The following is a 26,194-nucleotide window of genomic DNA, read 5'->3' as shown; positions in this document are numbered from 1 at the left end:
TGATAATAATAATAGTTATTTTGTAAAAATTACTGAAAAATAGATAAGAAAAAAAACCGTTCGATTTTGGCAACATTCAATTTTGGCAACACAAAATGTACGGGCGTGTTGCCAAAATCGAACAGGGTCTATATTTTGATTTCAGAAATAACTAATCAAATTTCATTTGAAAATCATATATCTCTATTTTTGGGTCCAATTCTACCAAATTTAAAATGATTTTTCGAGGAATTCATAAAATTTTTCAATAAAATCCTCAAAATTTATAAATTCCCCCCACAGTTTGAAAATAACAAAAAAAAATCATATGAAATACTGTTTAATTTTTTTCACGAAAAAATCTTACCGTAAATATCTCGGAGAATATATTTTCCTCACTATAATTCTGAAGATTTTTCAAACTTTTTAACCTCCAAATTTTTATTGACAAATGGAAGTTTCGGTTCTGATTAGTTGAACGAAATTAAAAATCTCCCAGAGAATTTGAGATCCAGAAGGTTAATTTAGATGTACCACATAATATCAAAATGTTGTTTTGAAATGACGCAATGCAAAACTTCAAGATTCCAAGACGACGCCCAAAAAATTCAAATTATAAAAATAAGAAGTTTCCGTAAAAATCAGTTATCAAAGCTGTAAAAAGACTTGTTGTCAAAGACTACGACTAAGGTGACAAATTTCGTTGAACAAATGAAATACTGGATTTATGGTATTAAGCAGTGTATTCTGATACCGTGGAAAACATAAAATCTCACAAGGGAAAACCGGGAGAAACCGGGAATAGAAAAATGGAAACCCGCTGGCAACCCTGCTCTTGGCAAAGAAGGTTTTATCAGCGAATAGCGAACAATAGGAAACAGAGTTATTAAAAATGTTATTGAAAACGTTGCTAAACCATTTTTCGGAGACCAGATGCTGAAATCATATGTTCTCGAATCATGTATTTGATATGAATATTGATTTCATTTTGTTTATAAATCTTATTTAAAACAAATACATTTGGAACTTCATGATCGCAGGCGTGGCTCAGTAGAACGAATTCAAAATCGCCAATGATTGCTACTCTGTGATTGACCGAAGTTATCAATTTTGCCCAGAGGTCAATAACGGCGCCGGCCACGTCCTAGTAGTCAATAGATAGATTGGAAGGGATAGAAAAGGATGAAAGGTCAATATTATGCTTTAGGATCCAGATTACCTCTGCATCCCAGCAAAATCATTTTGGTTGAAGTTTGGGATAAATGATATGATCGAGAGACACTTTTGACTGTATTTTGATCGAAAATTAACATGTTCAATTCTCCTGCCCCTCTGTAGTTTCTTGTAGAAATGCTAATTTGTTGAAACGCGAATTTGCATAAATGCATTTTTCATTTACACTCTTCCTTAATTTTATCAATTATGCAATGAGTCTTTTCAATAGGCCGTCGATGACGGTTGTGTTTCTTCCGGCTGGAAAATTTAATTTGTCCCAAAAAGTTATAAAATGTGAACAGAAACAGTTATAAATTCGAATAACTATCAAGAAATCTTCAAATTAACAGAGCGTTATCCAGATGGTGCTACTCGATATAAAATCTCCAAACTTCTTGATTGATGTCGGCCGTTCACACAAAGCGAGGAAGAAACGTTCGGAGGACCATTCATGTGCGTTGGTCTCTGGGAGATATTCAAGCTAAGTATTTTCGTTATTCTCTACCTTTAATATGTTGCAAATTGAAACTATCAATATAGCAATGTTTTCAAATTGAAAAATATTCATGAATATTTGTGCCACATCAAAAATTTGCATAATTGTTTCGTAATTTTGATGAAATTAAGATATTTTATCATCTTGAGATTTGATTGATGATCTTTTCAAATTCTTGTCGTTTAGTTATTTAAAAAAAAATTGAATCTATATATATAAAAAGTAATTTCCGTTTGTTTGTTCGTTTGTATGTTTGTCTCCAATAGGCTCAGCTGCCTTAAGAGCTAGAGAGTTGAAATTTGGCATGGGTGCTCATTAGGACCAGGAATGATGGAAAAAGTTTTTAGATTTTCGGATGACCCCTTTTGAAGGCGGTCGTCCGTACAACAACGGTTTTATTCCCCCGAACCAAAAGTCATGGCACCCATTTTTTGAAACGACTTTCGTTTCCGTTCGTTTCGTTGGCGGGATTGTTTTCACCATCACCATGGGCAGGCTATTAGAAACGACCATCCAGAGCTCACATGTACTGGATAGCAAATCAAAGCTTGCCGAGCATTAAAAATTTACAAGTGAAAATTTTGGCGGGTGTTTTTTGTACCTTCTACTGTTCAAAGCACGTGCTATCGGTACGAGATTTTTGGATACAATTATAAGCCTACATTCTGATTGAAAAATACAACTAGCCTGTTAGGAATATATTGACTAGAACTAAATAGTAGTGGCTTTCAAAGTGCTCTTTACCGCTGCTGGGGGGCTTTAAGGGTCAACCATTTTTTATATTTTTGGAATTCCTCATAGAGAAAGAATTTTTTTTTAGATTTAGAGTTAAAAGTTCAAGGCTGCGATTTTAACGCTTCAATTGAAATTTTTATGGGGGATTAGATGAATTGATAAGATAATAAAATTTGAGGTTTTGAGTTTTATACAATTCGATTTCACTGACCAATTTCTAACTTTTGAGTTACCATTGATGATCAATGTGGTCGGTTCTAGCATCTATGAATGGGATGTGTGCCCATGAAAAAAAAAGAGAACTCAAATGAAACCTTTTTAATAATGTAAAAATGGTGTTTTCGAAATGATGTGTTTTCGATAACTTCAAAAAGCTATTAGTAGAACTTCCAACATTTAAGGTAAACTAAATTAAACAGTGCGAAATTAAAAAGCGAAAAAAATACACACATGCAGTTGAAAACATGCAAAGTGAGTTTTCAACATGCTCAACGAAATCATCCATAATGAAAAGTGGGATAATCTTCAACAGATATTTTAATTAGATAAGGGATGGAAAAGAAAAAAAAGCAGTTTAATCTTTTGAAGATAAAACTATTAGGCCAAATCTATTCAAGCTTCCTAAGAAATGATGTTTGTCTATATTAAGTTTTCAATATCTTAGTCATCTTGCTGTTTTTATATATCGGATTGGGTTGAAAATTGGCACATAGGGGTTATTTGGGACAATCAATTGAATTCACTTATCCAAATAAAAGTCAGGGGTCGGCCTAAGGGGTCGTCCATATTAACTATTCACTGTTTTTGCGATATTGTCGTTGTTTTACATCTATTTAAAGGAAATTGGTACACGAGAGTTTTGAGGGACGATCAATCGATTTTAGGTATTGAATTCAGCGAACAACCTTACAATGTTTTTGAAATATCGTCGTTATTATACATCGGATTGGGATGAAAATTTGCACACGGTAGTTTTCAGAGACGGACAATCGACTTCAGATATCAAAGATTGTATAAGAGGCCACCAAAAGGAGTTTTACTCTTTGGCAATAATTGTGTTGTTATGCGACGATCGATTCGAAATTTTTATACGGGGTTTTTTTTGGGCACGGGCCATCAATTCCTGATTTCAAATGAAGTAGCAGACGACAGAAGAGGTGTTCGTTCAACATTTTTGCAATTATAACTTATCAATTAATTCGGAAATGCATCAGGAAAATATTTGGCTATTGACTTTCATACAAACTGTTCATAACATATTCCAAGTTGAAAGCGAAACGGAGTTCGTATGGGAACAGCTAGTTAAAAATATAATGTTAATAAGTATCACAATCACAGAATTTTTTGAATATTTTCACTAGTCATTCTTTTTTTATATATATCAGGGAAATAGAGATTTTTTTAAAAATATTTTGTTTAGAACTCAAAAGAAAAACTGACTCAAATTGGTGTTCATTTTTTGAGAAACTACGAATTAATTACTTTGCTATGGTTTAAATGAAGCGGAAGGATTACCTCGTTTAATAGGTAATGTTGTTTAAGAGAAGCACTTTGCTTTCTGTTTTTTATTTTAATCCTTTATAAGTTATATTTTTTTTAAATATTCCAAACAAAAGAGTTCAAGGTTTGTTTTTAGGTTTGATCCCAAGAATTTATCATTTTTTGTGTAATTTTACCCAAATTGAAACATTAAAAATTTTGCTAAATTACTTTGTAGACAGTAAATACGAGCGCAATCAGTCTGTTTTACACAAGTTTTCAAGTTTTTGTTATTTTTCAATCAAAACAGTAAAGTTTAGTAACACTTGTGATTGATTTGCGATAGATCTCAAAATTCGTCAAACACGTATTCAACTTGTTTATTAAATACATTTTATTTCTTTTAAATGAGAAATATGTAGATCGTTTTTTAAAGTTTTCAAATTGAAGGCAGATTTTTTTTGAATTTAGTTTTAGTAGTGATACTTAAAGTAAATTTAAGATGGGAAATATTATTGGGGAAAAAGTCATAAACTAATTTCATTATGCAATAGTAGGAGTTTAGAAGAATATGTTTGATAGTTTTAATTACACTAGTCAAAAGTGTCTCCCGATCACCTCCTTTTACCCAAACCTCCAAACCAAAATTATTTTGCTAGGATGCAGAGGTGACCTCGGTCCTAAAGCACAAGATTCTTTCATCCTTTTCTATATTTTCCAATCTATCCATTGACTACTAGGACGTGGCCGGCGCCGTTATTGATGTAGAAAGAGAGAGCATCAGGCTTGAGCATTGTGAATGTGATGCCAATCCCAGGCTCTATTCATTTGACCTCTGAACAAAACTGATGGCCTCGGTCAATCACGGAGTAGCAACCATTGGCGATGTGGAACTCGTTCTACTGAGCCACGCCAACGATCTTGGAGTTCGAAATGTATTTATTTTCATAACGATATTTTCCAATTAATGAAAAAATTGAAAGAAATAATCTAGCATTGGTATATTCATACGAGAAACCATCTAGCATTGGTATATTCATACGAAAGAAAATGTTGAAGAAGCATTTCGGACTCAATGATTAAAGGTGGATGTGAGTAGTCAATCAAGCTAAGCTAATTATGCAATGAGTCTTTTCAATATTTGTGTTGGCTCATTATAATTGTAAAGTGTAAGGTAAATGTTATGAAACAGATTTCGTAAAGCCATGAAGAAAACCAATCCAAAACTACATAACAAAAATATGTAGATTACATTTCATGACATCGTTCGAACTATAGTTTTTAATTGACGACTGATTTTTACTGGTTTGTCAAAAAATGAGCTAACCTACCAGAGAATCATAGATCAATCATTACGCACAACATGGAGCACTGTTCGTATTTATTATTCTAAATTTTATGTAGGCTATTAAATGCAATTTCACTAAAAAAATCATTCATAAGAATCATTTCAAATTATTCTGAAATATTTGCTTTGACTTTTAAGAAAGCCCTACATAAACCAAAATAACTTCAAGATTTGATTTCCTAATGATTCCCTGATCTGTGGACTAAAATTTGAGAAAAATGAGAAATAATGGAAACTGTTCTTAAATTATAATTTTTCACCTATCATGGTGCCTTATCAGCTTTTACGCTGAAGATCCGCGAAGTTGAAGTTACCCCAAATGTTAGAATAGTATAGATACACGATTTCGACGTTCTTGGTCGTTTCCTATTGGTAATTATCAAAATCATTCAATGAAATACCTAATGCAAATCGAGTTATCAAAAATTCGATTTGGAAGCAACTGATTGCAAATTATTCAAATCATTTCGGGTATTAATGAGATCATAGATTCACTCTGTTGTGGTATGAGCCTACTTGGTTGAATGATTCAACTGAATCAAAGCAATCGAAAGATTCCTTTTAATTCAACCACGGTAAATGAAAAGTTCATATACCAGTATTTCGATAGCAACTTACTACCTTCTTCAGTGAACGTTTTCGATTGATGAATGTGTATCGTTTCCCTCCCTTATATTGGCCGGGTTAGGTAAGCTACTACTAGGTCCTCAAGATCCTCAACTGAAATCCATCTTAGGATCGACAAAAGATCCAGTGGAGCTCCTTCATAGATCTGGTGTGTACAAAATCAGTTGTTCCGACTGTGATAAGGTGTACATTGGACAAACCAAAAGGAAGTTGATTGATAGATTCGAGGAACACATGGCTATAGCTAGATCTGACTCAAAGAAGAAAATTCTTCCTTCACAGAATCCTAGATCTGCAGTAGCTTTACACATGTGTGAATCTGGTCACTCTATTGATCGAGGAAATGTCTCGCTGATCCTGTCTTTGAATAGTAATTCGCTTAAATTGGATGTTGCTGAAAGCATTGAAATCTTCAATGAAAAATCAGTTCATCTCTTAAACGGAGACACCGGACCAGGGCACACTCGGTTGTTCAAATTCTTAGGTAAAAAGAAATACAATAATTTACCTGACAATGCCCAAAACCGGGTAGAAAATAATTCAGCACTACCAGAAAACACCCAGAATAGGGTAGGTAGACCCAAAAACAGACAACGACACAACTGCAGAGCATTCGGAGGTTTCTGCTACCTAGTAGTAGCTTACCTAACCCGGCCAATATAAGGGAGGGAAACGATACACATTCATCAATCGAAAACGTTCACTGAAGAAGGTAGTAAGTTGCTATCGAAATACTGGTATATGAACTTTTCATTTACCGTGGTTGAATTAAAAGGAATCTTCGATTGCTTTGATTTAATCATAGATTCGGAATACCAGAAATCAATAGACTTCAAATCAGATTCCGGAAAAGCGATTGATAGTTTAAAATAATGTAAAGTGGAACGAAATGTTAGGGCCACACTCTGCTTTACTGCATTCCCGATATCTTCTCAATCCGATTAGAAGTAGAAGTGCTATTCAAAATTAATCTTGAATTTCAGTTTATTTTTCGCAGCTACTGACAAACACGCTTTTTTTCACCAATTACTGTGATCCCTGAATAAACATAAAGTGTGAAATTGAATTTAAATTCTGAAGCTTTTGTAAATTTTCATTTTAGCTGTGCACGGAGAAAAATAAATGGATATATCAGTAAAATTACGTGTCTACTAGAACATATGATATATATCAGGGGTGAGCAATCTTTTTAAGCAACGGGCCACTTTTAATTTGAAATTCTTTCGGCGCGCCGCACTGAATATAAAATTTAGGTAATAATGGTTTGCAGAGCTTTTCGTTATTTTTTATAACGACAAATTTTTGACAAAAAAAAAAACTAAAAAGGATTAATAAAACGAATTCATGTTCTTGCAGAATTTTTTTTTAAATATAAGGTGATTTAACCAGCCGAAATGGTTTGTAAAAATATTTGAACCTTTTTCTGAGAAAAATCTTTTTTGTTCGAACCGATGAGATGGTATTTTTCTACATCACTTTCATTTAAAAGTCCATGGAGATTAACCATAGCGATTTTCATCATTGCCCATTTTCGAAAAGTGTTTTCACAATTTTATTATGAACGGTGATTTTTTATATTTGAAGTTTCGTATGAAATCATTGCATTGAGATGTTGAGCAAAGTCAAAATCATAATAAACTCATTATTTTAAAGATTTTTTTGATTCTAATTTTTTAACAGATTTCCTAAATTTTCTTAACCTAATTTAAATAAATCTGGGATAGGCTTTCTAAGGATGAATCATGAAAATCTCATGAATTTATCACTGTGGTTTGCTCATTTTGAAGAACAATGATTCAATTTAATCAATGTTTGGCATGATTTGCCTATGAAATGTCTGAAAATAACATAACACAAGAAAACAAAATTCACATTATTCTGAAGTGCAAGAAATCTCATAACTAATTTTGACTTATTCGGGGGCGCTGAGTTAAAATATTCAATTATTTTTTTTCAGCTCTAGTTTTCGAGATAACTTTAAGAGAAGGAAAAAGAATAATTATTCAATTTGTTTACATTTTTGACAAAACTCTATAATATAAATACTTATTGACTCAATTATCAACTTTCCCAAAGACTGCAAGAATTTTTTAATTTTTGAAAAAAGTTATGGAAGCTTTCTTTTTGTAATTTTTTCCCAATTCGGCAAAAAACGGGAATTTTGGCGGAATTTTAAAGAAAAATTGAACTGAATTGAATCTTTGATATTTTTAAAACCGTCAGTCAACTCATTTCGCAGTCTTCAATGAAGCTGTTGAATGAATTATAATCTTTAATATCCAATGTTCAATGACTTTCTTAAATGATGCCAGAAGAAGTTTAAATCTTATTTTTTGTAATTTCTATAAATTGCAGAAATCAATTTTTTTAAAAGCGTTGTATCTCTGATTTAAGAATATCTTGGCATTATCTGAGTCCTTGATTGAATGAAGGGTAGAAAATTGATTTAAAAACATTTTTTTTTGTTTTTAAGCAGGTTTTTGGTTAGTCATGAAAGATCGATTTAACCCAAAACTGATCAACTTAAAAATTTCCACATGCCATATCACCGAAACTAGAAGTGATAGATAAAATCTGTGAAATGTTTTGAATTCAGGACGCCAAAATCTTCCAAAATCAGTTAATGAAACTTAGGCACCAAAAATTTTGTTCTCCTGAGTAATCATTACAAACTTTTCGGGTTGAATCACAGAATTACAGATGTTTTTGTCAAGAAATCAGTATTTTGCTGAGTCATGTCGATAGGGAACCTATGATCGTTCCCCTAGTCTTTATTATAAAACTTTCCTTATTTCCATCATTAAATCAAGAACAAAAATATTTCACTTCATCATACAATTTTAACTTTGCTAGAATCAAAAAAAATAATGACTTAACTAACTTCTATATCACGTTTTTACAATAAATAATATTGCATCCATGCCTTTAAGAGAACTCAATAGAAAGCTAAAATCCTGCAAAAAAGTCAACAATCTTTATGATTATGGGAAAAATGCAACTGCATTTTTGAGACTGCTATTTTATGATAATTTAATTTTTAGAGACTGCTATTTTATGATAATTAAAAATCTATCGTAGACAAAAAATCGTGAAATAAACTTAATTTGAGATAAGCTTCGCGGGCCGCACAAACATGTCTCGAGGGCCGCATGCTGCCCGCGGGACGCGTGTTGCTCATCCCTGATATATATGATTGTTCGGTTCTGACCCGAAAATTCGATCAAGCCAACCATCATCACACAGAAATCACATCAATGCTAAGAATCCAACAGGAATTTTTAGTTAATGATTCGAATGGCTGTTTTTACTGTAAATGCTGCTCTACAGGAACGTGACACATCGTAGATTCAAAAAAGTTAGTCAAATGAATCTGTACAGATAAAATACATTGTTTTTTTATCGTTTGTTTTAATGAAACACATTTCGTTTTTTTAAATTTAAGTATACTGGGGATGAATAAACCAATTGGTTTAAAATCCAAAAAAAAAAAGTATATATAAGATCAGTGGCATGATTTTTCATTTAAATCACTGCACTGTTTGTTTTTTTTTATGCTGCTGCTGGGGAAGCCGCTGCCATGGCCATTTTTCCTAGTAGAAGTTGAAGCGCCCTAAAAGAATATAAAAGCTCTTGTTACAATATGATTTTGATAAAAATTTCAATAATTTAAGCATACTTATCGGTGGTTTCTTATTACACCTTCCGAATTGTCAAAGTACGCTCTCTCTCTATGGATCTGAAAACATTAATTATTGTTTTTCAAAGTGAATATCAACTGAAAAAAAAATCATATAGTTAGGTGGGGTAAAAGTACGAGTCGGGTAAAAGTACGTTTTGAGATTATCATAAACCGATAACAGACAAATTCAAAACTCTGGCGTGGATTGATAGTGATTTGGACTACCTTCATCCAGACAAAATTTTTATTTGGAAAAATTGAAAATACTCCGAAAAATGAGGTAAAGCAGCTTTTTTGCTCAAATGATGTAATATTTAAAATAACGGCAAACATGTTTGAGCAATCAAAATTCTGGCTTTTAATGAAAGTCTTAGTTTGTCTGTTAAGTTGTTTTCAACCAGTAGCAAATGCCGAAGAAAGAATTGAATTAATATGTCTCTGCTTTGCACAATGAAGTGTGAATCACAAGAAACCTTGAAGGGGCTAAAGTACGAACTGCAAATGGGGCAAAACTACGAATGATATACAGGATCTACTAAAGTAAATCTGAACGGAAAGTTTTAACTTCTTTCTAAAATTTACTGGGAACATCAGCGCATATTTTTGTTTTTACAAAGCTTGCTCGCGCGAAAAATTGCCCAAATACGATGAGAACTGGATTTCGTAAACCTGTTGAATATGGACAATTAGTGAAGAACTCTAAATCCGCACAGGTTGTTTATCCATGTATAAGATTTGTATCTGAAGCGAACACAGAAGTAAGCGAAGATTGATATTAAATAATTTTCCTCTTGATTTCATACAAAATAGTGGAATTCTGAATGGTCGTACTTTTATCCCACATCATTCGAACTTTTGCCCCAGAGGCAGAGGTGGGGTAAGAGTACGTTTCGATAGCAGTTTGGCGTCACTACTGCTATCAAACGTTGATCGATTATCTTCGTAATTTTTTAGAAGAGAGATAAAAGCCTAAGAAATCCAATGCTGTTCTTGGTTTTTTAGAAAAACAACTGTAAAATTTTCCAAAAATAGGGTAGCACTAAGGTCGTACTTTTACCCCACCATACTCTAATGTTTGTTCTATATATATATTTTCCTTAAGGAAATTTCCACTTCGTGCTGGTTGACTTCTTCCATGAATATAACCAAATCTACGAGCTGTTAAATTATTTTAGCGATAAACAGTTGAGAAATCCTCTACACCCAAAACCACTTTACATAAACGCTAGTTTGTTCGTAGTTGTCGATGTTGAGTTTTTTATTCGTATGTGTCTCGTATCCAAATACCCTTACATGCCAAATGTTGGTTCCATTCTTCGACAAAGTTGTTTAGCGGAAAATTTCCTTTGAGAAATTCATAAATTGGCACAAAAACCATTAGCAGGCTCGGCTCTACAGAAGAAACAAAAACGATGTTGATTTTTTAGTACAAAATGTTCAATTTTCCCATTTTTTTTTATTTACATAGTATTCCGTCTTACGACATAACTTGACGAACATAATTCCTAAAATTCACTCGGTCCATGGCAACCGTTCTCCAATTCCTCGGGCACCCCACGTTCGCCAGATCACGCTCCACTTGGTCTAACCACCTCGCTCGTTGCGCCCCTGCTCGTCTTGTTCCTACCGGATTCGTGGCGAACACCTGTTTTGCAGGACAGTCATCCGGCATTCTCGCAACATGTCCCGCCCAGCGTATCCGGCCAGCCTTCACCACCTTCTGGATACTGGGTTCGCCGTAGAGTCGCGCGAGCTCGTGGTTCATCCTTCGCCTCCACATTCCGTTCTCCTGTACGCCGCCAAAGATGGTTCTTAACACTCGTCGCTCGAATACTCCGAGTGTACGCAGGTCCTCCTCGAGCAATATCCATGTCTCGTGCCCGTAGAGAACAACCGGTCTAATAAGCGTCGTATACAGGTTACACTTCGTGCGAGGGCTAAGTCTTCTCGACCGCAGTTGCTTGTGGAGTCCATAGTAGGCACGACTTCCGCTGATAATTCGCCTCCGGATCTCACGGCTGGTGTCATTGTCTGCGGTCACCAGAGAGCCGAGATAGACAAAGTCTTCGACTATCTCCAGCTCGTCGCCGTCGATCGTGACCTTGTTATTACTGGACAAGCGGGTTCGGTCGGTCTCGGATCCGCAGGCCAGCATGTACTTCGTCTTGGACGTATTAATCATCAACCCAATCCTTCCTGCTTCGCGTTTCAGTTTGCGATAGATCTCCTCCACCGCCGCAGATGATCTGCCGACTATATCAATGTCATCGGCAAAGCAGATAAGTTGACTGGATCTGTTGAAAATCGTGCCCCGCATTTCGCCCACCGCTCGTCGAATAACACCTTCTAGCGCCACGTTGAACATCATGCAGGAAAGACCATCACCTTGTCGAAGCCCCCTGCGCGATTCGAATGAACTCGACAATTCACCCGAAATCCGCACACAGCACTGCGTTCCATCCATCGTCGCCTTGATCAGTCTGATCAGCTTCCCGGAAAAGCCGTTCTCGTCCATGATTTTCCATAGCTCGTTACGGTCGATCGTGTCGTATGCGGCTTTGAAGTCGATGAATAGATGGTGCGTAGGGACTTGGTGTTCACGGCATTTTTGGAGGATTTGCCGTAATGTGAATATCTGGTCCGTCGTAGACCGTCCCTCCATAAAGCCGGCCTGGTGACTTCCCACGAATCTGTTTGCTTGTGGCGTTAAGCGGCGGAGTAGGATTCGAGACAACACTTTGTAGGCGGCATTGAGGACAGTGATCGCTCGGTAGTTCTCACAGTCCAATTTGTCGCCCTTCTTGTAGATGGGGCATATAACCCCCTCCTTCCACTCCTCCGGTAGCTGTTCTATATCCCAGATCCGGATTATCAACCGGTGTAGGCAATCGGCCAACCTGTCCGGGCCCATTTTGATGAGTTCAGCTGCGATGCCATCCTTCCCAGCCGATTTGTTTCTATTCAGCTGGCGAATGGCTTCCTTAACTTCACTCATCGTTGGGAGTGGCTCGTCTTCGTCGTTGGCTACGCCGGCGATGTACCTTCCCCCACCGTCTTGATCTCCTGCATGTGCGCCGTTCAGGTGTTCATCGAAGTGCTGCTTCCACCTTTTCATCACCTCACGATTGTCCGTCAGGATACCCCCGTCCTTATCCCGGCACATTTCGGCTTGCGGCACGAAGCCTTTGCGGGATGCGTTGAGTTTCTGATAGAACTTTCGTGTTTCTTGGGAACGATGCAGCTGCTCCAGCTCCTCGAGCTCCTCCTCCTCCAGGCGGCGCTTTTTCTCCTGGAAAAGTCGGACTCGCTGCCTCTTCCGCTGTCGGTGATTTTCCACATTTCGACGGGTGCCTCTCTGCACTACTGCCGCCCGCGCGGCATTCTCTTCGTCCATCACCCTCCTACACTCCTCGTCGAACCAGTCGTTCCGTCGAGATCGCTCCACATAACCGATGACATTCTCCGCAGCACTGTTGATGGCTGTTTTGATGGTATCCCAACAGTCCTCGAGAGGGGCTTCGTCAAGCTCGCCCTCTGCCGGCAGCGCTGCTTCGACCGATTGCGCGTAGTCTGCCGCGACCTCAGGTTGCTTCAGTCGCGCGATATTTAACCGAGGCGGGCGCCGGTTTCGCGTGTTGTTCACTACGGAGAGTTTTGGGCGCATCTTCACCATCACCAGATAATGGTCCGACTCGATGTTGGCGCCCCGACAGGATCTGACGTCGATGATGTCCGAAAAGTGCCGGCTGTCGATCAAAACGTGGTCGATCTGTGATTGCGTTTGGTACGGTGATCTCCAGGTGTACTTGTGTGGGAGGCGGTGCTGAAAAAAGGTACTACGTACGGCCATTCGTTTGGAGGCGGCGAAATCAATAAGTCTGAGGCCGTTTTCGTTGGTCAGCTGGTGCGCGCTGAACCTTCCAATTGTCGGTTTAAATTCCTCCTCCTGGCCGACCTGAGCATTGAAATCCCCGATGACGATCTTGATATCATGTTTTGGGCAACGGTCGTATTCACGCTCCAGCTGCGCGTAGAATTCGTCTTTGTCGTCACCGGTACTTCCGAGGTGAGGGCTGTGCACGTTGATGATGCTTATGTTGAAGAACCGGCCCTTGATTCTCAACCGGCACATTCGTGAGTTGATCGGCCACCACCCGATCACGCGCTTTTGCATCTTTCCCATCACTATAAAAGCTGTTCCAAGCTCGTGTGTGTTGCCGCAGCTCTGGTAGATGGCACGACCATCTGGGTACGTTCGTACCGTGGAGCCCTTCCAGCATACCTCCTGCAGCGCTACGATGTCGAATTTGCGGCTCTTCAATTCGTTGGAGAGCACGTGGGTACTGCCCACAAAATTTAGAGATCGGCAGTTCCATGTTCCAAGTTTCCAATCGCTAGTCCCTTTTCGTCGCGTGGGTCTTTGCCGATTTCCATCCGAAATTTGTTGTTCGTTGTTCGTTGCTTACATTTTTTGTAGTCACAGGCTCGCAAGGCCCGCAGCTAACCCCATACTATCTCGCAGGAGGACCGTCGTGATGTTGCTGTTTTGGGTCCCGAACACCACCAGGACGCTGTTGCACTCCGCACGCCGCCAAATTCGGTTCCATTTGCATGATCAGTTTTTGACTTACGAAGACTTGTTACTTTTGTTTGAGAGACTCCTTCCCCCTCCCAGTGAGAGGGAGGGGTCCCAAACAATTATAGAAACCTTCCCCGGCCTCAGAAATCTCCACTTGCCAAGTTTCACGTAATTCGGTTCAGTAGTATCGAGTCTATATGGACAGACAGAAATTCATTTTCATATATTTAAATTCAGTTCCAAGTGTTTTAACTACGTATCTATGTACATTTTTGGAGTCGAAACCTTACACGAGATGCGCTAATGATAACGTTTATCACTTCATATTGCTGCAAATAATATGTTGGAATTTAGTGAGGAATTCAGTACCTGTTGCTGCAGTTCTACACCAAGACAGGAATGCAGTGTACAGTTTGATTTAAGCTTCCTCCCACCAATATGCGGGATGATAATAACACAGTAGTATCATCACCTTTGAATGTAGAAAAAACCCCCCTAAATAACCGTTTAAAGCTTTACGGGGATAACTGTCATCTTGGAAGTGGAAGCCCCTAAACAATGCACACGATCCACACCTCAATTCTCGATATTGTGCTGTAATTGAATGTTTTTGTACCCGCCCAACTGAACACCGGGAGGTGTCATCGCAGCTGAAACTGACGCGAAAAAACAACAAAACCGAACAAACGAATGAACGGTCATACCAATCCCTAGGTGTTTCGTCCATTCGTCGGCTAACTATACAAATTGCCTCGTCGGTCGGTCGGTATCTTATCAGCGTTTACGAGCACTGACTCTAGACTCTGACTCTGACTCTGACTGGACCGGCACGGCAGGGCCAGGCAGATTCACCGATTAGTGGTCGTCGGTCGTTGTTGTTGACGTCTCGTGGTCGTTCGTTTTTCAAGTGCCCGAAAAGAGACACGGCGAGTACCTCGGGATTGTGCTTTTTTTTTAATCGGGTGAAGGTGGGAATTGGATCAAGTGGTGACACCGAAAACTTCCGAAAGCTTGATCGTTGTTATTCGGTTGCACGTGTCAAACGGTCATTGACAATTCCGTTAGTTTTTTTTGTCGGTCTTTTTTTTTCTCCGTGCTCGTATACGGTCACTCGAATAAGCTTACTTGTTGATACGCCACCATTCGGGGAGATAAAACCACCGTCTACGTTTGTGATAGTAGTAATTTCGGAGTGTTTGATTCGATCGGTCGCGTTTTTTTGGGTTGTTTCCTCTACTGATTCCAGACCAGTGAAAAAATCTATCGGGGGTCCACTTATTTTGGTTAATTCGTATTGATCGTGTGCCCACGTTCGGGCCAAAATAATTCTCTAAAATGGTCAGATTATTAAGCTTTATAGGATGTAAGCCTGTCACCGAAGTTGAATTGTGTAATCTGATGTTTGTTTTTTTCTTTCTCTGTTTACAGGTTTCCGTAAGCGTTGAAACCACTCCACAAGATGGACAAATCAGCTGCAGCTGCGGCCTCCGGAGGCCACTCGGGGCCTAAGGTGTCCCAGATAGCCAACCTATTCCAGCGAAAGCCGGTGGAAGTGGCTACACAAGAACCAGTGAAAGATCAGTGCACAGCCAATCAGCCGTCTCCAACGGCCACCGTAGTCCGGACAGAATCGCACGCAGCCCGATTCAATCACGCGAGGGCATTGTTTGAAAAGCTGGGCGAAGGAAGGGTAAATCGGCCACCCCCCTTTAGCATCAAAATGTCACATTCCAGTAGCAAAGAGGACAATCTGTCCGAGATCGGAACAGAACAGGAACGATCGCCATCCCCGAAACGAAGACACCACCCCATCAGCAACGGGGTAGGAAAGATTGATTCAAATCGAATATTGAATCAATCCCGGTTGAAGTCGGAAAAGCCGGAAAAACCGGAGAAGCCCGAAAGGAAGTTTAATTCCCGGGAGCTTATAGAGAAGCAGAAAAATTGGACATCACACTTTTCCAAAACACGAACAACGAAGGGAAGCAGTGATTTCAACCGATGTGATATTATTAGGGCTGTTCCCGGAACCGGACTCCACGGTGCCAACAGCAGCAGCAGTTCCAGCAGTAGTAATTCCGCACCGATTCCAGTTACCACAAATGGTAACGCTTCCAGCGGAACACCTTCACATCCAGCCAAAGAACCAAACACGCAACGCACAGAACCGCCGCATCATCCGGCACCTCCCGCACCAGCGCCGGTTCCATCCCACAGGCTTCCATCGCCCACGGAACCACCCCCTAGTCCTCCAAAAAGACAAACACCTCCTCCGCCACCTCCGGAGAAAGGTCCACGAAACATTCGACAAAGCTCATTCCCATCGCCAACCAAAATCCCCCCGGCAGTCCCTCCTCACGCCACCGACCTAGCATCGCTAAGCCCCACAAAAATCAGCCCCGAAAAGCTGAAACCCCCACCCCGTCAAGCGGAACCACCACCACACACCCAAACAGCAGCCCTACCCCCCCTCGCTCCAATCCGGAACAAATCCGACGAACCCCCGGAAAAAGGCATCCGCAAAAAGTCTCTGGACACAACCCTAGACGAACAGCAGCACCAAACCTCCTCGCCCCGTTCCTTCGAACTCGGAGGCCTCCGAAGACAGTCAACGGAAAAAGACAGCGGAACCAGTGGCCTAACGTCACCGGCTCACGCCATCAGCTCCTCCCCATCGCCGGGGGCCAGCGCATCTTCCGGTCCATCCTCACCCATTCACACCGAGGACGAGAAGCAGGAGAACGAAGCCACGGAGAAGGCAGCAACCACAACCGAATGCATCAGCAAACTAGACGAGGACGAGGGTGTTCCGGCGGAGGAAAAAAGTGGTAAGTGTCAGCTTTACTACGCATTTTATCGTCACGCTCTCATCGACCGTGTGTTGTCGTCGTTCTTCGGAACAGTCAGAAGCGTCTCGGTTGATGATAAGATAGTGGTTGGGTCGAAGATGCAGCAATCCTTAGAAGGCGGTTGTCGGTCGAAGCTGTTGAGTGGCCAAATTAATCTAATTGTATTTTGATTGATTGTAGTGGCTTTCTGGTTCGAAAGAAACCGAATATGCATTGTCATTGATTCAAAAGTTATGATTAGATTCCAACTTTTTTTGTTTTGGTTTTTGACATCTCTCAGCAGAGTGTTGCAGCATCTGAAGATATTTTTCGATTTATGCTTTCGTAGTAAAAAAAACTCAAGAATGTTTCCTTCTTCGGGCGTGTGAAAGTAGCAGTTGAATTTTTCATTCGCATTAAAAATAGACAGAACATCAATCCTCAAGATCAGTTCTCTATTTCTATTTTAGATTGATAATCGATCTTCTTCCGGCATTCTTGGTCACATTACTTATTACTGACAATCGCTTACAGTTCCCAAAAGGAAATGCATTTGCCAGCCGTGAAAATAACCCAAAACAAACACATTAACCTCACCAAAAAGATAGAACGTCCTCCCCGGAACCGCAAACTTTAGGCCGAGGGAAGTGTAAAGTCGTTAATTTTATTGATGGGTCGATGATTCGGTTTCGTCGGTCGGTCATCAATTTTTACTGTGGAAACGTTGGCAGTCGACGGTCAGAAGTGTGCTTTATTGATTTATCTATTTTTGTTTTGCGTTGTAAATCACACGAAGACCCACAGGCTTAGTTTTGTTGATGGTCGGTTTTCTAATTCGTTTTTTACTAAGAAATCTCGTGGGATGTGACCTCATAATGGTGTCAATATATTGAACCAAAAGTAATAATAGATAACCCATCACACAACCGTCGAAAACAACATCGGATTGACATTGTCATGTTGCCAACAATCATTTTTTGCAATTTTTCAAAAATCGACCAATAAAATAATCATTAATATCAAGCTTAAAAACGTTCATTTTAAAAGAGTGAGGTTCCCCTTTTTCCTCATAAGTCCAATTTGATCTCATTGAACTAAAATGTAAGTATTTTGAAAAATTTCAAAATAAGAGATAAAATCGTTTAGCCCATTTTCAAAGCTGTTCGGGTCAATATGACCCGAAGCACACATTTCAAACACCTTTATCATCATTCCAATATACTGAAGAACTGACAGACCAAGTATGTTCTATGAAAATAATGATCATTGAAATTTGAGTTTTTAAAATCGGTTCATTGAGAAATGAAATACAGCTAAGCAAAGCCAAAATTGGATGTCGTTTTTTTAAGTAAGATTTTTTTCTACTCGAATATCTGAGATAGCGGTCAAAACTTTAATTGGGCCCCAACATACAGTTGCGTTAAAAAAAGAATGAAATCGCGTGAAGCTGCGGACCCTCTTCCAACTTTGACATGCTGCCATTTCTCTCTAGGTTGATATTTTTTCATGAAAATTTCACACAATCTAGCTCAACTATCTAACAAACACTCCACAAAATTTGAAGTCTTGACAATGACGGAAAACAAAGATACAGCTATTCCCGTAAAAAAGAGAAATTTGGAGTTGCTTCACTAAATTTGCTGTATCTTTGACAATTTTCATTGAAAAATCTTGAAATTTGGTCCAAAGATGTAAAAATGTTTGATCTAATACCAGGCCCAGTTTCGTCAAAATCGATGAAAGTGATCAAAAATAGTGCCGGGTTGAAAATGAGGTTCATTATCGCCCAGCAGACGATTTCATTCTTTTTTGGACGGATGTTTATATGGAAAACAACGTTATCCATGTTTTCTTGGTATTTTCTTTCACAAAACCAAAATTTATCACAAAAAATGTTGTAAATTGATAAAACTTCATTCGTACTTTGTTTCGAAAGAGAAAATGTTTCAACAGAGTTCAAAATAAAAAGAACAGAGTTTCAGAAATGACCTGCCAACTATACCGATAAACGAATTTGATCCACAATTAAAGCGAATATTCATTTCGCTCTTGTGTTTCAATACCAGTTCTGTTGGAGCAATTTCTGTTTTTAAACAAAGCAAGAATAAACTTCCCATAAATTTACAACATTCTTTGTAATAAATTTTGGTTTTGTGAAAGAAAATACCAAGAATACATGGATAACGTTGTTTTCTATATAAACATTCGTCCAAAAAAGAATGAAATCGTCTGCTGAACGATAGTGAACCTCATTTTCAACCCGGCACCATTTTTGATCACGTTTATCAATTTTGACGAGCCTGGTATTAGATCAAACATTTTTACATCTTTGGACCAAATTTTAAGATTTTTCAATGAAAATTGTCAAAGATACAGCAAATTTAGTGAAGCAACTCCAAATTTCCCTTTTTTACGGGAATAGCTGTATCTTTGTTTTCCGTCATTGTAAAGACTTCAAATTTTGTGGAATGTTTGTTGGATAGTTGAACTAGATTGTGTGAAATTTTCATGAAAAAATATCAACCGAAAGAGAAATGGCAGCATGTCGAAGTTGGAAGTGGGTGCGCAGCTTCACGCGGTTTCATTCTTTTTTGAACGCAACTGTATCTATACATTGTCGGATAGATGGATTCTTGACGATTTCAATCGTCAATAAAACACTTAAATACAGGAAAACTGACAAAAGTTATGAGTATTTTAAAAATAAAATTGATTTTTCGGTCTTTTTACTTTCTGAACCAATTTCTGATAACATTACACAATGAATACAATATCATCAAAATCGGTTAACATTCACAGCCAGGAGAACGAAATCAAACCACAACTCAAATTTTCCTGAAATGGATGTTTAGCGAACGGCTTTGGAAGGTTAAAACTCTAATTTTTTTTTTATTTATTTTGATATATTTTCCAGAATAGTGATTCGAAAATATTGTGTTTTTAACAATTTGAAATTCATTGCTTATTATAATTTGGAGTCCATAAATTTTATTTATAAATCTGAGTTAAATTCTGAAATAAAGTATTAAAATATTTGAAAAAGGTATAAAACTTTCTTCAACGAATGAAATGTCATTTGTTAAACAAAGTAACAAATTTGCAACGAAAAGATTAGGAATATAATTAAAATAGATTTTTATTCCTTGAGGGCACAATTTTTCCTATATTTTGAAACAATTTTTGAGAAATAATTTTAAAAAATATGACACGAAGGATCAATTTCTGATCGCATAAGCCAATAAAAATCGCATTGGTGCAAAAAATTTAAGGGCTGATTTTGAGTGTTTTGGGAGTGTTGAAAAAATTTGAGTATGTTTTTGAGAAAACTATAAAATGTTACATAGTTATTGAAAATAAAGGATTTCATTAAATGATTTATTTTCTCGATAACTGCGAGAAATTACGATTCCTGAGAAAAAGTAACATAAGATTTCTTTTTGATATTTTAAACAGTTCTACGAAAACAGATGGATTAAATCAAATTTCAATGAAATTTTAAACCAAAATTTATCTTAGATGTTTTTGAAAAATAAACGTTTTGCATAGTTGTTAAATAATTAAAAATCTTTAATATCAAACATTTAAAACACCTTTTTGTGAAGTCAGAAATAATTAGATCATTTTCAAATAAACTTTCTAAAAATGGTCGAATTTAATTTTTTTTTCTAAATTAAGCTTGTCAGATTGTCTGGACTTGCCCGGATATTTAGTTGAAAATTTAAGAACGGTCCGGCCCGGCCCGATGCCCGGATTCTATGGAAATAATGTTCGTATTTTCTCCAGATTGTTTTACTTTATTAATCGAACAAAACACTCCAAACGAGTAACTATAATTTTTTATTTTTGTAACCCAAAATGAAAACTGTCAAAATAAACATGAACGATCTATGGAAGCCTAAAATACAGATTAAAATCTTTTGATGTGTTTTGATTGTATTGTAATGTTTCATTTTTTTGTTCTTGATATTGTATCAATAATCCATGTGTTTTTTTTTTCTTAAATTTGACGGAATACTGCACGGTTTTTTAAGTTCAAAAGAACTGCTTAGATTTTTCCAGGTTTCTAGTTCAAATAGCCCTTATTTGTCCAGCCCGGATACGATTGGGGAAATTCCGGCAACCTAAACAGTTCTACGAAAATGGAGGAATTAGACCAAATTTCAAAGAAATTTTAAACTAAAATAAATCTTAGATATTTTCGCAAACTAAACGTTTTACAGTTTTGTACATAGTTGTACATAAATCAAAATATCGAACATTGAAAGCCCCTTTTTGTGACGTCAGAAATAGTCCGATCATTTTCAATAGATTTGATTTGTGAAATATGTACATTTTGTTGCTGATTTAAGCTTGTCATATTGTCTGGTTTTACCCGGACTTGCTCAGATATTCAGTTCAAAGTTTAATAACGGTCCGGCCCGGTTGTCCGGATTTTGTAGAAAAATGTTCGGATTTTCCCCGAATTGTATCACTATATTTGCAAAAACGAACAAAAACTCAAAAACGATTATAAATAATTTTTTTTTATTTTTGTGACCAAAACTGAAAACTTTCGAACGAGTTTTGTCAAAATTAACATGAACGATTTTAAGGATTCTTGATATTTAATCAATAATACATGTGTTTTCTCCCAAATTTGCCGGAATACTGCTCGGTTTTTTTAGTTAAAAAGAAAATTTTGAAATCAACTGCTCGGATTTTCCCAGGGTTTTATTTCAGATAGCCCTTATTTGTCCAGCCCGAATATGATCGGAGAAAATTCAGGCAACCTTATTGTAGCGCATTTTATCTCTGAAATTAGAAAATCTTGGCAAAATCTGAATCCTTCATTAAATGAAGAATAAATCAGTATTTAGCTGTAATGTAGGTTTATTAGTTTATCAACTGGAATTTAGTAAAAATCGCTCAATTTTAAAATTATATAAGCCATGGCACCAAATCTGACGAATTATCAAATTCATGACGCCAAAATCTTTCGAAACACTTATTAAAACATGTACACCTATTCCCCTATTTAATTTTTAGCATTCGATGAATTACGAAACTCAAAGTAGAATTGTTAGATAAACATGCAAGTATTGTTAGGAAAAAGCTCGAAGTTAGAGCGTTTTGGGTAGAAGAAATCGAACAGTTTTCAAAAAATGTAAGCTAGAGCTTTTGTGTTGTGGACATTTTTAGTACTTGCGCGATTCCTGAATTTAAATGCATCTTCTTAATTTAAATTGTCTACTATTCCTTGAGGGCACAATTTTCTCTATATTTCGAAACTATTTTTGTGAAATAATGAATAAATTATGAAATGAAGGATTCATTTCTGATAGTATAAGGCAAAAAAATCGAATTGGTGCAAACAATTCAAGAGCTGATTTTGACTGGTTTGGGAGTGTTGAAAAATCTGAGTATTTTTTTAGAAAATTATAAAATGTTACAAAGCTATTGAAAATGAAGGATTTTAATTTGTCTTTTATTGAGAAAGAGTGGAGTTTAAGCTGTTTTTTTTTGTTGTTAAAATCCGGACTTTAAGTTACAAATGTATCAAGAAATTTATAATTTAAATACATTTGAAGATTATCAAAAAAAAAATAATATCTTCATTTCAAAGTTTTCAATTTTTCTTTCAAAATCCTGTTTAACAGGCAATGATACACTATTACTGAAAAATAATTGAAAAAAAAATCTGCTGCTTTTCTCTCTTATATATGTATGTCTGCTTTTAATTTGTTACTTTATGGAAAAGAAAACAAAAATAAATTTTTGTTAACCCCTCTTAAAACAAACCCCGATTTTAGCTGGGGTTTTTCTGGAATCAGCATAAAACCAAAACCAATCACTACTTTAACTTACTTTTTGCGCAGAATATTTCAAAACATGTTAAACTAACAATCCGTACTGATGGCAACTGTTTGAAAATGAGTTGTCAAATGCTAAGAGAACATGAAAATACTGGAAATGGGAATATTTTTCGAAAAATCATCCTTTTGGTCGCGTCAGAAATTCTTGGTTCACGTGTTTTTCGATCTTAAATAGCTAATGACAATTAGGTCTTTAAGTATCCACCATTAGGGTTTTTCTATTTGAATAAAAAATTATTTTGTGTTAGGTAGAAAAGAAGAAATATAAAACACTTCTTAAGGCGTGGTTTGAAAAAAAAAACGATACAAAACGGTACAAAATCGATTTTTTTTACAAATATGTAAAATGGCTTCGAACGAAAAAGTATTGATATTTAGTTATTAAGTCCATAAAGTTAGGTAATTTTTGGAAAAAAATTAGGTAATTTTTTATTATTCGTTATTGGTTATTTTTGTTATTTAGTTATTTGTAGAACTAAAGTGATAACACTAAACTTCTGGGTATTTTTCTGCAAAAAAAAAGGGTAATAGAATTTGTTTGGGGAACATTACCACGGAGTGAAATTTTATTGAAAATCAAGGGTATTCCGACTTGAATAGATTTTTTTTTTGAAATTTGGGCGTTTTCGTGTAATTTTTAACGGATTTTTCCGCTTGAGGGGGGGGGGGGGGGGGGGCTGATGATCACCCAGATTTGAATTGCTGAGCTTGAGTTTTGGTTCCGAATTCTAATGCATCTTTATTCTGATTTTTGAATTTTTATTTGGCATTCTTACTCCAACTGCTAAACGCTTTTCTTTTAAATTAAGAGTTCCTTAAGTTATTTTTCTAAATCTGAGTTTCGTTATTAGTTTTTAGATTTTTAATTCAAGATTTTATTTTTGAATTCAAACTTCTCTTCTTGTATTTTGGAAGTGGTTCCTGAACTATAGTTTCAAACTTTTATTTTCATTTTTAAACTGTTTTTTAGCATCGTATACTAAAACTCTTAGTTTATTTTAATTTTGAAGTAGGTATGTTCTAAATGCGAATATTGATTTCAGATAACTGAAATTATCAGATCCACATATTTTTGGTTAAGGCTTTCAATAATATCAAATTTTATCATGTTTTGAATATTCCAACATTTTTCCGCTTTTGAAATGCCCGACTGTCTCAAGGGAATTATCAAACACCAGACAGATTATTACCTCGAAAAAGACTACCAGAAATGCTTGAAACGTCGAACTTTTTCAATCAAAAAAACTTATTAAAAGGCTATAGATCAGTTATTAGGTGCTCGATTTTTTTTTAACTTACTGTGTAAGTAAGCTTAAGTTGTCAGATTCATTTTCTACAAGCGGATAAATTAAAAAAAAAACCATGGCCAGAAAAACTGTGAAAAAGTTATGTAAAACCGTCAGAGGTTTTTCAGACACAGTAGAAAATATTTGTTTAGTGGATTGTTATTTTTCGTAATTTGACAAATTTTGGCATCTTCAGATTTCTCAAATACGAAACACAAAAATTTTGAAATTGATTTGAAATTTTCAAATGTAGCGGTTTTTCGAACTTTTTTTCAATCTGCATTTTCTGAGATTATTCGAACACCTGAGTTCCACTTTTTTTTCCAAACATAATAAATATGATTTTTTCTTCGACTTTGAATAATGTTCAAATAAACGATGGTAGCTGAATATTGTCTTAAAATCATATTCCAGCCACGTTACAAGCATTACAGAACTATAAGTTTTGTAGCAATCGATTGAGAAACAAGAGAACTATAGAGCAAAAGTGTTTACCGTCATTTGACCGCTGGTAGTTTGAAAGTGTATACCAAAAAAATTGTAATAATATGAAAATATTTTTTTAAATGAAAATAGTCCTGTAGGTAAATTTACGAAAACATTCGGTCAAATCCTCCATTTCGTTAAGTATTAAAGCAAGTAGATAAAATTACCATTTCAATTTATGAGCAAAAATTTGTGTTTGATCTTTAGTTCTTAATAAAAATATTGAATGATAAAATTATCTAATGTAACCTTAGAAATCATCAATAGAATTGCACAACCTAGGCTTTGAATTTATTTACACTTATTTAATTCTCAGTATTTTTGGTAACACTCTTGAAATTCTTTTAAATTTTCCATTATAAAATTTGAAAATTTTTCAAAATGAAAAAGAAATTTAAAATCATGTTAAAAAATTTACATTTATTTTTATTAGTTCCAATAGATCCATCAGTATCTTTTTCACTCTATTCAAAACAACTTATTATGTTCTGCAGAGTTGTGTCTTTAGTTAAATTCAGAATTTGCAAGTATTTATAATTAACTATTCTATTTCTCTATTCTTATTTTGTATTCTGATAGTGAAATACTAAAATATTTGCAAAGTTCAACACTTATATTTAAAAACTGTCACCAAGTTAAACTTATTCAATTTAAGTTCATAAATATTACACGAACGAGGGTTAATGATCCTAATGAAACACTGTCACAAAACAGAAAATTCCGCATCATAATCGATGCAAGATGACGCTCCTGAAACATAACCTCACATAATTGAGCGCTTGCTGTCAAAACGTGCACGTGACGGGTCCTTCATGTTCGGTGCATAATTATAATTGCATTTCGCAGCATGTGATAACATTTGTAGGTGAGGTGCTGCAGATCCAATGTCGATCATCATTTACTCCGGGGCAATTTTCTTTCTATTATTAGAACCAAGTGAAGCATCACCATGAAGAGATGTGCCCGGCCGGAGAGTTTTTGGTGTGACAAATTTTACGCGGGTACTTTCAAAGCGAAACAACCTCACCAGATGATTTATCTGGTCATTAGGTAAACATTTATTATTTTGAAGCTTCATCAACGAATCCTTGAAGTTTGATATTGCTTTCCCTTTACCGGACAATATAATTTATTAGAGTTAACATTTTATATTTTCAATACGTCAATTTTAAGTATTTGTTTATTATTACAATAATCCCTATACCTACACATTCTTATACTGCATTAGATTGTCAAAGCAGCCACTATTCTCCATTTTCCACTAAATTTAACAAATCATAATTCACAAAAAATATGTTCTTTGTTCTTGAGACATCATTCCAGAGAAATCCAGAGAACATTGACATTACAAGATGATATCTTCCAAATCCGAATCAATTCAAGGGTAAGAGTTCCACAACCGACCAAAAGCAAAGTGTTATTGTTCGTCGTAATTGGAAAAACAGATTGTTTTCTTTCACACTTTATTTCCTCCACCAGTCTTCATCTTGTAGGGCGACTGCCTCCGAAGAAAGTCGACAGTCGATGATAGATTTTATCGGTAGACAGTTAAAAACATTGGGGGCATCTTTTCTAGAGCTGAGTTAGAAAGAAGAGGGTGATGAA

General features: G+C 36.4%; 1 protein-coding gene across 3 annotated transcripts in view; it reads left to right on the top strand.

The window, feature by feature from the left end:
* LOC129756993 (uncharacterized) overlaps positions 1-26,194 on the top strand; it is a 206,276-nt gene that overhangs the window by 165,171 nt on the left and 14,911 nt on the right. For 2 of the 3 annotated variants that reach the window (XM_055754076.1, XM_055754075.1), the window contains one exon: positions 15,566-16,965. In XM_055754076.1, the coding sequence (XP_055610051.1) occupies positions 15,597-16,965 (1,369 nt within the window). In that variant the 5' untranslated portion in view covers positions 15,566-15,596. Of the gene's footprint in view, positions 1-15,003; positions 15,476-15,565; positions 16,966-26,194 lie in introns of those variants that run through there. The other variant, XM_055754077.1, reaches the window with a different exon arrangement.

Source organism: Uranotaenia lowii, chromosome 3, assembly GCF_029784155.1.
Source record: "Uranotaenia lowii strain MFRU-FL chromosome 3, ASM2978415v1, whole genome shotgun sequence".
Classification (NCBI taxonomy): Eukaryota; Metazoa; Arthropoda; class Insecta; order Diptera; family Culicidae; genus Uranotaenia; species Uranotaenia lowii.
This window is presented reverse-complemented; position numbering and strand designations above follow the sequence as displayed.